The sequence below is a fragment of the Nannobrachium achirus genome, assembly GCF_963921795.1.
Source record: "Nannobrachium achirus genome assembly, chromosome: 13".
Classification (NCBI taxonomy): Eukaryota; Metazoa; Chordata; class Actinopteri; order Myctophiformes; family Myctophidae; genus Nannobrachium; species Nannobrachium achirus.
The window spans coordinates 1,379,650-1,393,232 of NC_137833.1; the positions used below are offsets into that span (position 1 = coordinate 1,379,650).

The 13,583-nt window shown below is 41.8% G+C and overlaps 1 protein-coding gene across 1 annotated transcript in view; it reads right to left on the minus strand.

The window, feature by feature from the left end:
• LOC308296733 (brefeldin A-inhibited guanine nucleotide-exchange protein 3-like) overlaps positions 1-9,388 on the minus strand; it is a gene marked incomplete at both ends in the record, with an annotated part of 135,687 nt that extends 126,299 nt beyond the window's left edge. Inside the window, 4 exon segments of the mRNA XM_080740060.1 lie at positions 2,145-2,285; positions 3,079-3,160; positions 5,688-5,742; positions 9,301-9,388. Coding sequence (XP_080596186.1) covers positions 2,145-2,285; positions 3,079-3,160; positions 5,688-5,742; positions 9,301-9,388 — 366 coding nt within the window.
• Positions 9,389-13,583: the final 4,195 nt, after the last annotated feature.

A 13,583-nucleotide genomic window follows, 5' to 3' on the forward strand; every position in this document is an offset into this window, starting at 1 on the left:
CCTTAACCTTAAGCCTAACCCTAACCTTAACCCTAACTCTAACCTTAACCTTAACCCTAACCTTAACCTTAACCCTAACCCTAACTCTAACCCTAACCTTAACCTTAACCTCAGTAAAACTAACGCTGGTGAATGCTAACCTGGTGAGTAGCTAACCTGCCGACGCTGGTGGTGAAAACGAGCGCTATATACCGTTTCCATCCATCTTCTCCAGTGGGATCCATAATCAGGCGTCACGGACATGCTAATCATAACTCTATGTCAACAACAGGTCTAGCAGGTTATGATAATGAGATGGAATCCGTTGACATTTACATTCATTTGAATACAGCTGCTGTAAATGGACGCACGCACGCACGCACACACGCACGCACGCATGCACGCACACACACACACGCACGCACACACACGCACGCACACACACGCACAAACAGTGGTCCAGTACCTTCATGACTAGGGTTAGGTGTTAAAGTGGCGGTGCCATAGTTTTGTACTTATTTATGTTTTGTATGTGTCTATGGAGTTAACGTTACTCTAACAGACCACCAGGTGTGGTTATAATATGTTTTGTATGTGTCTATGGAAAAAATCTTTTTGAAAAAGAACGGCCGTCAATGACGTCATCGACGGCAGCAAATCTGGACAGCCTGTTTTGAGAACCCGTGGGATGCTTTTAACCTCCACCTTCCCAAAACCAGAGAAACGGTCTGAAATGGGACTTTGTGAGGATAGAAGGTCCCCAAAAAAAGGTTTTAAAATAGAAAAAGTGAAATTTCATGGTGTATCACCTTTAATGAACTGGTGGGTGTGGCCACATAAAAGCCTAATTTAACTCTTTCTGTACACTTTAACCAGTAAGACTCCCTAATCGTGAGAGAAGCGACGGTCAGGTCGCATGTATACATTTATTGTATTATATAATTATTATATAATTATTGTATTATATAATCATTGTATCAGTTTCACTGAAACTCAAAAAAACTGTGACATATACACAAATTGGCCTGTATCCCGCTGTACGTGATTTTTAGGCGACATCTGCAGGAGCACTGTCCATTAATGTTGTCTGAAGAAGCAACCTCATGGTGGCGCTAGAGGAGGGCCATGTGAGAAATCAAGGCCTAGCCAAGGAGTGTGTTTGTAGGAGCAACGGTGCCGGAGATATGAGTAGGGCCAAAAGTGTGACGTGACGGACAGACAGCCGGTGGAGGTTTTCATAGTAATCATAATACCTGACCATCATGTTTTAGGGGGATGGAAATCATTGCACCCCATCTTTAACACCCAACTCGTTCAGTAACGAGATAAGGCCACTAGGGGTCACTCTGCCAAAAGGAGTTGTCTCGTTCCTCAACGAGACAACAAAGGGTTAACTGTACAGCGTGCTGCGCGCATGTTGTGTTCCCTGTGAATGACCCTAGTCCAGACCCTAGTGACGTATGGACCTGGTCCATACGTCACACTGGCTCTCTCTGGCTCGCAGAGAGAGAAAACGGCGCGACTAGGCTGCATTGATTTCCATTCTAGGCTGAAACATAAAAAGGGCTTTATCCCTGAATGAGGTGCAAAGAACGCCAGGGAAGCAGAGATCTGATTGTTTTCACGGCGACACTTTACCGCGATGGTCGGCCCCGGTTTGGATTTTAGTTTCGCGAGCGTTTGTAAACAAATGGATTTTCTTCCTCAATCGTCAGTGGACACCCACGTGCACACGCACAAAGCTTCCGAGGCTCTTCAAAATAAAGCGTGAGTGAACGGCGGCAGCAGCAACAGCTAGAAATGTTATAAACCTTGGCTTCCCATGTGTTAAGGTTAGGGTCTCCAATACCTTAATCACATTTCTGTTTGGCTTTTAGGCTTTGAAGTTGTACATGGTAGATATGACACATAACCTAAATATACAAAGAAATTACTGACATATTTGACAACATACTACTTAAAAAATAACTTTGATAGTGGAAATAGCCAATCTACAAGCTTGTAGATCTGCGATTTCCACTATTTCGGACATTTTTCAACATTCACGATTATGACGATTATGACAAAATAATTGCGATAATGTCAAATAATCACGATTAGACGATTATGTAATAATTGTGACAGCCCTAGGTCAGAGGTCAGAGGTCAGAGGTTAAGGGTCATACCTTCATGACCTCTACCTGCAGGTCTTCATTCAGAGTGGGGGTCACTCTGACCGCCTCCAGCATCTGACCCAGGAAGTGTTTGTCCACGACCTCTGACCCTGTGGTGACCCCCCCCACGAAGCGCTCCTCACACAGCAGCTTCTGAGAGAGAGAGAGAGAGATAGAGAGAGAGAGAGAGAGACAGAGAGAGAGAGATCAATTCATCTATCAATCAACCAATCAATCAATCAGGCAGACAGTAGGGGTGTAACGATACATTTTAACAGCGATACGATACATGGACAATATTGGTTCATTCATGGCGATACGATACGATTCCATTCAATGATTTAAAAACGATATAGTAACTATTTAACAGTAAGTGTAAAACGTGTAAAAAATCTATTTTTATGGAAGTAAACACTGTGATTATCTAGTAAATGCATGGATATTATATTTCAACACATATGGACAAACCCACACCTTGACATGAACACAGAGATTACACACATATTTATCGATAGACCAAGAGTAGCTGTATGGAATGGAAAGGTAATTAAACCGCTCTTTTTTCATTTTCCCTCTTAACATTGCCAAATACAAGGCACAAATACTTTCATACAATCAATTATTTGCATTGCAAGACGATTCGATACCAACTACCGTATTTTAAAACGATACAAAGCCAAAACGGTACGATATTTTGCTTTTGCAAACGATATAGATCGTTGCAAATTAGAATTTAGATTCAGTTACTATATCGTTACACCTCTAATGGACGGACGGACGGACGGACGGACGGACGGACGGACGGACGGACGGACGGACGGACGGACGGACGGACGGACGGACGGACGGACGGACGGACGGACAGACAGACAGACAGACAGACAGACAGACAGACAGACAGACAGACAGACAGACAGACAGACAGACAGACAGACAGACAGACTACCTGCATCCCCATCAGGGCCGTCTGTCCCAGTTTGGAGTTTTTAGATTCCAGAGCCATCTGGAGAGGAAGCAGACAACGCTCCCTGCAGTGCACACACACACACACACACACACACACACACACACACACACACACACACACACACACACACACACACACACACACACACACACACACACAATAATGTGTCTAGAACTTTCCAAAACAAAAAGAGAGATGAACTAGATTTGATTTGAATAAACATGTGGGGGGGGGGGGGGGGGGGGGGGGAATATATTTATTAATGTGTCATGTTGACGTTGTCCGGATGTCTAAAAAAAATGTACTTTTGAGGAAATGGAAGGACATTTATTTATTTAGAGCGTTTCCTCTGCTTTTAGTGTTCTGATTTCAAATGGGCATATCTTCATCTAAACATATTTACCATCATATCTTCATCTAAACATGTTTACCATCATATCTTCATCTAAACATATTTACCATCATATCTTCATCTAAACATATTTACCATCATATCTTCATCTAAACATATTTACCATCATATCTTCATCTAAACATATTTACCATCATATCTTCATCTAAACATATTTACCATCTTCATCTAAACATATTTACCATATATCTTCATCTAAACATATTTACCATCATATCTTCATCTAAACATATTTACCATCATATCTTCATCTAAACATATTTACCATCATATCTTCATCTAAACATATTTACCATCATATCTTCATCTAAACATATTTACCATCATATCTTCATCTAAACATATTTACCATCATATCTTCATCTAAACATATTTACCATCATATCTTCATCTAAACATATTTACCATCATATCTTCATCTAAACATATTTACCATCATATCTTCATCTAAACATATTTACCATCATATCTTCATCTAAACATATTTACCATCATATCTTCATCTAAACATATTTACCATCATATCTTCATCTAAACATATTTACCATCATATCTTCATTTCAAAATGGTGGGGAAAATGCTTAATTCACTACACTATGAAGGAAAAAATTACTCCCAAAAAATCTGCTTTAAAGGGGGCGTGACACGGCCAAAACAGCTAATTATGGCTATCAAATGAGCCAATTTTTTTAATGATGTCATGTACCCCCATGTTAAATTACCCAATCAAATTAATTTATTGTAGTTACTGTACTGAAAGTAGTACTTTCTGTACAGTAACGGCAATACATTATTTTGATTGGGCTAATATGGGCGGAGGGGCGGAGACTCGCGGAGTCGAGTATCCATATCATTATCTTTTGAAACTGCCCCAAAAAAAGCTGTCCGAGGCGTGTTTCCGACTTTCTAAACCAACTTTAAAACTATCAGTTCTAGGGGTAAAAATTATACACCATTCGCTATAAAATGGTAAAAAAGTACATGTCTTCTTCAAAAAAAGGTGTCAGAGATTCGTTACGAGGGTCAACACGCTTCTCCCCGTCTAAGGGACGGTTTTGTCGGCCATACCCTGCTGTGTCTTCCGCTAAACCTGACTGGAGGACCTGGCCGGGACGCGAGTTTCTAAATTCTAGGCGCACTGGGGGAAAACCGTGCCCGCACGGCTGAACTGGAGGTAGGGAGGCGAGTTTCTAAACTCTAGGCGCACTGGGGGAAACACCGGAGAAAAGCGTCCAGCCATCTCCTCCTCCTCGGCAGCTTTGAGCCCTTTTAGCAGACATATGTCCTGCTGTCTCGGAGGACTGAGGTCCGTGGCTCATACACTCTGTGTGTGTAGCCTGTGTGTGTGTGTGTGTACACACACAATAGCTCTCGCAAATAGCCGTGCGGTGCAGCGCTAGCGGCTAGCCATGCTACACGCTAACAACAAGGTTGTGCGCGGCACCGCACGACGGACGAAGTATGCATTGCGCGGCACCGCACGACGGACGAAGTATACATTCACTACCAACTGATACGGCCCCGCCTCCTTCTCAGACTGTTTGAAGAAACACCACGTGACCTACTGTATCATAATGTTAATTTTCGGCCGGTGTCGCCAGTCCTTTAAGTGGGATGTGAGGGGTCAAACTAGGGGTTTTTAATTATTCTGAATCCAATGCAAGCATTTGTTTTGCATGAAAAACATTCCTTGGGCAAGAAATTGCCCCACAAAACGATGGTTTAGTCATGTGTCACCAATTTTCAGTCTTTCGGGGTCCGTTTTTAGCCCAAGGAATGTTTTTCATGCAAAACAAATGCTTGCAATGGATTCAGAATAATTAAAAACCCCTAGTTTGACCCCTCACATCCCACTTAAAGCAGATTCTTTGGGAGTCATGTTTTTCCTTTATAGTATAGTAGTGTATAGTAGGTGAATGAGACTGAAAATGACCCTAGCTGTCAAACATTTTCCCCACCATTTTAAAAAAGACTCCCCGGCCAAATGTGTTTAATAATAATAAACCCTCCTAGATGACAAATCCATTGAGAAACGGACGTTCGCTCTCGTGGTCACGGAAGTATGGGATTTGCCCCAACCATAATGGGAGGAGAAACACGGTTACTTGAGAGACTGTATCTTATATTCTATAATCTATAATCTTATATTATATAATAATTCTATAATAAATCTTACCGGAGCTCAGCAGCAGACATCTGGCATGAAGATCCACTCTGAGACTGAAGAGTTTCTGTTCAACAATGGAGGAGAAAAACAACACAAGTTTTTTGTGACCGAAGGTGGCAGTTTAGTATTTAGGCATATGCTGACTTTATACGACAAATATGCCTTAATACATTATAATTGTCCTCTATAACTACAATGTAAAATTAAAAACACCTTCAATATTTTATTTCTTCTAGAAATAGCTAATCTTTCACTCTATAGGGGAAATGCCCGTCGCAAGTTGATGATGTCATAAATGTCATGTGTCATTTTCATGGCATGCATGTGCAAAAAAAAAAAAAACACAAACACATTTGTAATATTGATTTGATGCTCATATTAACCATAGGAAGTATTATGTTTGTTTTTATTTTCACATGCATGCCATAAATACCATGGGATAGATCACATATGACATTTATGTTTTATGTAGTTATTTATCATCAACTTGCGACGGGCATTTCCCCTATTGAGTGACAGAAGCTATTTCTAGAAGAAATTAAATATTTAAGGTGTTTTTAATTTTACATTGTAGTTATAGAGGACAATTATAATGTATTAAGGCATATTTGTCGTATTAGCCAGGGATCACTTTTAGCCAAGTTTAAGTTGTGTGACGCCCCTCATCTCTCTCTCTCAGTTAAGGGGTCCTTGCTTCATCTCTCTCTCTCTCAGTTAAGGGGTCCTTGCTTCATCTCTCTCTCTCAGTTAAGGGGTCCTTGCTTCATCTCTCTCTCTCTCAGTTAAGGGGTCCTTGCTTCATCTCTCTCTCTCTCAGTTAAGGGGTCCTTGCTTCATCTCTCTCTCTCAGTTAAGGGGTCCTTGCTTCATCTCTCTCTCTCTCAGTTAAGGGGTCCTTGCTTCATCTCTCTCTCTCTCAGTTAAGGGGTCCTTGCTTCATCTCTCTCTCTCTCAGTTAAGGGGTCCTTGCTTCATCTCTCTCTCTCTCAGTTAAGGGGTCCTTGCTTCATCTCTCTCTCTCTCAGTTAAGGGGTCCTTGCTTCATCTCTCTCTCTCTCAGTTAAGGGGTCCTTGCTTCATCTCTCTCTCTCAGTTAAGGGGTCCTTGCTTCATCTCTCTCTCTCAGTTAAGGGGTCCTTGCTTCATCTCTCTCTCTCTCAGTTAAGGGGTCCTTGCTTCATCTCTCTCTCTCAGTTAAGGGGTCCTTGCTTCATCTCTCTCTCTCTCAGTTAAGGGGTCCTTGCTTCATCTCTCTCTCTCTCAGTTAAGGGGTCCTTGCTTCATCTCTCTCTCTCAGTTAAGGGGTCCTTGCTTCATCTCTCTCTCTCTCAGTTAAGGGGTCCTTGCTTCATCTCTCTCTCTCTCAGTTAAGGGGTCCTTGCTTCATCTCTCTCTCTCAGTTAAGGGGTCCTTGCTTCATCTCTCTCTCTCAGTTAAGGGGTCCTTGCTTCATCTCTCTCTCATGCATTAACCTCGCCTACCAGGCTTTCTGGGGGAAAGCCTGGTGTTCGTTACCAACAGGCCGTTTGGTTTCCGCCCAACGCGGAAACCACTAGAAGAAGCAGCGTCGCTTTGATTTGGTTCCCTCCGTTTGTTTCCCCAATCCCTATTAAAATGCTCCAGTAGCCTAGTGTAGTCTTGCCAGTCGCTACCAGTTGGACTAAAAGATGCATTTACCAAACTAATTTTTCAAAAGCGAAACTACTCCGCATCAAGGAGTTTATTAGGTAGGCCCTAAAAGTATGTCCTTGAGCGCAGGGGGATTCTTTTGGGTTAAAACTGAATCCGGTTTGATCTTTCCGGCAAATTGTAATCCTTTGAGTACTACATGACGTGTTGTGGTTTCCGCTCCAGACCGGATACAACCCCGAGAAGTGAAGTGATCCCAGACTACTCATGCATTAGCAGAAGAATAGGCTCCACGCACGCACACACACACACACACACGCACACGCACACGCACACGCACACGCACACGCACACACACACACACACAGTCAATATGTTGTTATAATTATAGAACAGGGGCCTTCAACGTTTTCAGGCCAGGGACCCCCAAACTGATGGGGGAGAAGACGGAGCAGGGACCCCCTATATATTGTATATTTATGTAAAAGATTGTGTTCCAAATTGTGTATTTTATAAACATATCATGTTATTGTGCATTCAATTTCTATGCTATTAAAATAACAGATTAACTCACTTACTGCCAATTAAAAATGCCCTCGAGTGGCATTAGTGCCAGCCCTCTCCATAGACTTCCATGTAATTTGTAGTGCACAGATCATGCACACCCATGCACAGATCATGCACCATGTTTGTGCAGGCTGTTCACAGCTTTCAAACAAAAAAAAAAGATTGGAATTCCGTTCAGGCATTCTTGAGATAATAGCCATTATGTTTTCCTAAAATGTAAACAAAGATGGCTGCCATGTTTGATAGATGGGGTTGCTATGGGGGTTAAACATGCAATTTCGCGATTTCTATCATGCCTACTACATTTTTTGGGGTCCAAAAAATTTTTTTAAAAAAAAATTTTTTTTTTGTTTTTTTTCTAAGTAAAAGTCGCCCAAAGTCGCTTGGCAGGGAAGCCCATAGTGAGAAAGTTGCTCTAAAAGTCGCCTGGCACTGTATGAGTTAATATACTCATGCTTTTATTTTAATCATACACGTGGCCGTACCACTGCCATCAGGGGTGTCACACTGATGGGCCCTGGGTACAAGGATTCACTGTGGGCCCCCCATGAATGTTCTTCATAGGGGGAGGAGGGGGTTTAACCCATTTAGACTGGGAACGCATTGTTACGCGTTATAGTGTGCTTGCCTTTAACTATATTGAAAAATAGCATATCTACAAGCTCACAGCTGCGAGCTTGTAGATCTATTTTTTGAAAATTCGCGTTTTTTTTTTTTTTTTGCTCAAACTCTTTCATGTGAAGGACCCCCCAATGCAAAATTATATTTATTTGGCCACGGACCCCCCCATCTAAAAATATTAATAGTTCCAGGGACCACCCAGAAGCAAAATATATATAAAATATATATATAACACACTAAGCTAAGTGTTCATCATGTTATAGGGGGTCCGCGGACCCCCTGTTAAAGACAACATAGGATGGACACTAAGCTAAGTGTTCATCATGTTATAGGGGTCCGCGGACCCCCTGTTAAAGACAACATAGGATGGACACTAAGCTAAGTGTTATTACTATGGACGTGGCAGCAGCAGGTGCGGCGGTGTTACGTCAACAGGCCACCTGTCGAATTCTGTGACTCTAGGCATCGCCATTTCGCCAAAAAATAAAATAAAATCATGTCAACAAACAAACTGACTGTACTATTTTGTGTTTCTGTTTAAATACCAAGACTGTCCACAAGGTGTCCTTTACACTAGGTTGTCACACCACTCAACGTGTCTTATTTAAAGTGTCTACATACAACAGAACAGCGTTCCTATCATCATTCATCATGAATAAACAACAGCTGACGACGAGTCACAGAATTCCACGGGTCACCGTAAAGCTCATGACTCACCGCCCCGGTGATTCATGGGCGGTGAGTCACGGGCTTTGCGGTGACCCATGGAACTCTGTGACTCGTCGCCTCACCTCACTCCACTCACCGCAGGCTGAGGCTGCAGCCTCCCGCAGAGCCCGGTGGGTCCGGGACCCCCCCGCGTCCCTCTGCAGGCGGACCAGCAGCTCCTCCATGGTTGGTGGTCCTCTGAGGAGGTTGATGTTTAAATTAATAGTTATTTAACGCGTTGTTGTTGTTGTGGTTGAGTCCATCTTTATCCTTCCATTATTACATCCTCCTCTGCTGCTACCTGCTCTCTGACTGGCTCCTCCCACACACTGACGTCCAGGGGCGTCACACCAAATTCTGGGCCCTGGGTACAAGGATTCACTGCGGGCCCCCCATGAATGGTAACTATTGAAAAATAGCAGATATACAAGCTCACAGCGCGGCACCGAGTGCCGCGCTGCGAGCTTGTAGAACTGCTATTTTTGAAAAATCGTGAAAATGTGTGCCAAGAAACCTATGGGGCTTTTAAGCCGTGACATCATTTTGTAGGCAGAGGAGAATCGGTTACACTCCGCCATTCCGAAACATCGCCATTCCGCACATTGACTTACATTGTTAGCCTAACCCTAACCCTAACCTAACCCTAACCCTAACCCTAACCCTAACCCTAACCCTTACCCTAACCCTAACCCTAACCTAACCCTAACCCTAACCTAACCCTAACCCTAACCCTAACCCTAACCCTTTCGGAATGGCGATGTTTCGGAATGGCGGTCTGTTGCCAAGTGTTAGATATACTTTCGTTATTCTTTAGTCGTTGTAACAACGACTAAAGAATAACGAAAGTATATCTAACACTTTCCTTTCAACAACAAAGAGAAGAAAAATGTGTAAATAGTAAAAATAGTAAAAAGATTCACGGAAACTGGGGGCAGAAATTCTCCTCTGCCTACAAAATGATGTCATACTTAACAGCCCCATGTTTTCACGTCAGTGATGCTCAAACATTTTCATGTGAAGGACCCCCCATCTCAAAATGTTTCGTTCCAGGGACCCCCCCAGAAGCAAAATTTGAGTTACAAATGTTCACTTAAAAAATACATATATTCAAAGATTTGCGCACATTTTCACGACTTTTCAAAAATAGCAGATCTACAAGCTCACAGCGCGGCACTCGGTGCCGCGCTGTGAGCTTGTATATCTGCTATTTTTCAATAGCTAAAGTTACTAGGGCCCCTCCACCACCTTGGGCCCTAGTAACTCAGTCCCACTTTCCTACCCCTTGTGACGCCCCTGCTGACGTCACTGATGACTCACCCTGGCGACGTCCATGATCCAGTGGCGTACAGTTCAGAAAAAAAAGCTAAGGTATGGCAACATCAGGGTTTGTTACCTTTATTTAGACTCGGAAATACAATTGAGCGCAAGCACTCATTTACAACGCAACCGAGATTGTACAACAATGAACAACAACATATACATGTATACATTTATAGACATCATTTGAAAAATCAAAAAGAGAATACAACTGTAGAAAGTTCAAGAAACTAAAAGCTAAATTAATTAAAACATATACAGTTTAGAACAAAGGTGTTAGAAACCAGCATCCTAAAATGGCCCAAGGCCGGCAGATATTTCATTTTTAATGATTTTTGGAGCTTGTTCCATGCAAGTGGAGCACTGATAGAAAATGCTGCCTTGCCAAGCTCTGTATGAACAAATGGAACCTTGAGCGTCAAAATGTCGCTTGAGCGCGTCTGATAGGGACTGGGGTCCAGATAGGGTATGGCTTTTTGGGTATGGGTAAAGGGTAAGGTTTGTGAATATGACAATAGAAGACATTTAAAAACAACAATATTTGAACGTTGGTTGGCAAATTGGGTACGATGAATACGGAATCTAGCAAGAATTAAGAGAAATGTTGATAATAATATTACTTTTGTCTGTTTTGTCCACATTTATTTTAATCATTATTTGAAAGACCAAATAATAGCCCATGCCGAACATTTAAGCTAAGAGAGGAGTCAATTTAGGAATTTATGAAATCATTGAGATCAATCACATTTATTATTATTGTATAGGATGGACGCAGGGGCGTCAATTGGGTATGGCAGGGGTATGCAGCTGCCATCCCCTGGCTCCAGGGGGGGAAATAAAAACTACTTTTAAATATAAATCCATGAATGTCTCTTTGTCTATCTGAGCTGGTTATTATGTTGTTAAATTACAGTAAAATAACTACAAATGCAAAATGTAACAAAATGGTCACTTTATCAAGGTATTATAATTATATTCTCTACACTTGTATTCTCCCCATCTTTGACAAAATGGTATATTCCCAGGTTCCACAGGTCAGCTGCACAGGTGCAATGCACTTGAACAACCGTTCCAGGCTGCCATATCCAGCCCAAGAAACCAAAGAAACAGGGGAAAAATGAATAAAATGTACTTCTTAAAATGAATGTATCATGCCTGTTGCTAAGGTATGGCAACATGACTGGTGTCTTCACCAGTCATGTTGCCATACCTTAGCTTTTTCTGAACTGACGCCACTGGTCAGAATACAGCTCAAATAGTCAGCCATGTACGAATCATGAGCAAATCAATAGCTATTTAAAGAGGAGGACAAGTGAGTGTATTAGCTTTTCCTTTCTTTTAAAGGTTTGTGTTTCTTTTGTGAATGCAATCAATGAGAGTTAATAAGTATGAAATGAGTATGAATGAGTCTTCTATGGCGGCGATGCAGTGAGCTCTTTAAACCACTTGATGGCGGTGTTGTTAAAGCTTTGTTGAGACCACGAGTGAACTAGTCGACGGATTGTTGAATGGATAGTTTTATATACTGTATGCCCTATATATATATATATATATTGATTTCTGATTTGTTTTGTTTTGAGCTTCAAGACACATTGTGAGCTTTTACTATTGTTATTGTATTTCTTGGAAAATCTTACATGAGGTTAAAATGATTGACTAGGCTATATGCCCCCCCCCCCCAACACACACACACGCACGCACGCACGCACACACACACACACACACACACACACACACACACCCCTTGGGATCAATATATGCGAACCATCGAAACCCAAAGGGGAGATTAAATGTTTGCCCTGGACCCAAACTAGTAGGGGTGTAAGGATATAGTAACTGCATCGAAATATCGTTTTTAACTTTAAAAATCGAAGTATATCGAAATGAAAACAGCTAAAATCAGATCGTATCGTTTGATTTTGTATCGGATCGAATCGGCAGTGCAAATAATCGATTGTATCGATACTACCTACTTGTGCATTGTATTTAGCATTTGAAGAAAAAATGAAGTGGTTTAATTACTTTTCCTTTCCATATAGCTACACTGGTCTATCGATAAATGTGTGTAATCTCTGGGTTCATGTCAAGGTGCATGTCACTATTAAAATGAAACAAACTATAGTGAAATAGCAGATCTACAAGCTCACAACACGCCACGTTGTGAGCGTATAATGGCATATTGTATATATCAGGGGTCTTCAACAGGGGGTCCGGGACCCCTAGGGGGTCCTCAGAGTTACTACAGGGGGTCCTCCAAATCTTAGTGTGATAGAAACCTTTTTTCTCCTTTTTTATATTAACCACTTGAAGCCTAACGTCCATATTCTGAGAACTTTTGCCAAAAATAGCAGATCTACAAGATCGTCTATTTGCGGCAAAGAGGTTTGAGGACAGAGTGAAAGGTCAAGTTTATCAAGTATTGACGGTTCAAGTGGTTAAATATCTGAAAACACAAATTGACATGAATCCAAAATACACTGACGATTGTGCTGTTAAACAATGAAACTATATGGTATCTATGAAAAGTTGTGGGGGTCCCTGATTCATCTCATCTCTCAAATAAGGGGTCCTTGGCCTGAAAACGTTGAAGACCCCTGATGATACATCTGATAAACGCTTTCCCATGCAGTGCCTTTAGTTTGGAGAGAAACATTTTCGTCGAATCCAAAGTAATTATTTTTGTTAAATTGAGTTCTGAAAATTCTAATAATTCTGCCTCTGGTCTGTTCCTATCCGGGTATTTTCTGAATATTCCTTTAGGTTTAGGGTTAGGGTTAAGGTTTAGGCTTTGGGTTAGCATTCACCGGGTTAGCATTCACCTGCGTCGGCAGGTTAGCGTTCACCAGCATCGGCAGGTTAGCGTTCACCCGCAACTCGGACCACTGGCTGCTCAAAACAACGTGGCACATGGAAACATTGCTACACACCCGCCAAGATTCACCGGACGATATTTCACTTTCAAAAAAGCGTTATGTCATTTTATCATCTAATCAGGCTTTTGGGAACACCCAGGACAGTTTTTGAATTTCTTCATTCAGTATTTAAATATTTGATATTCATTTT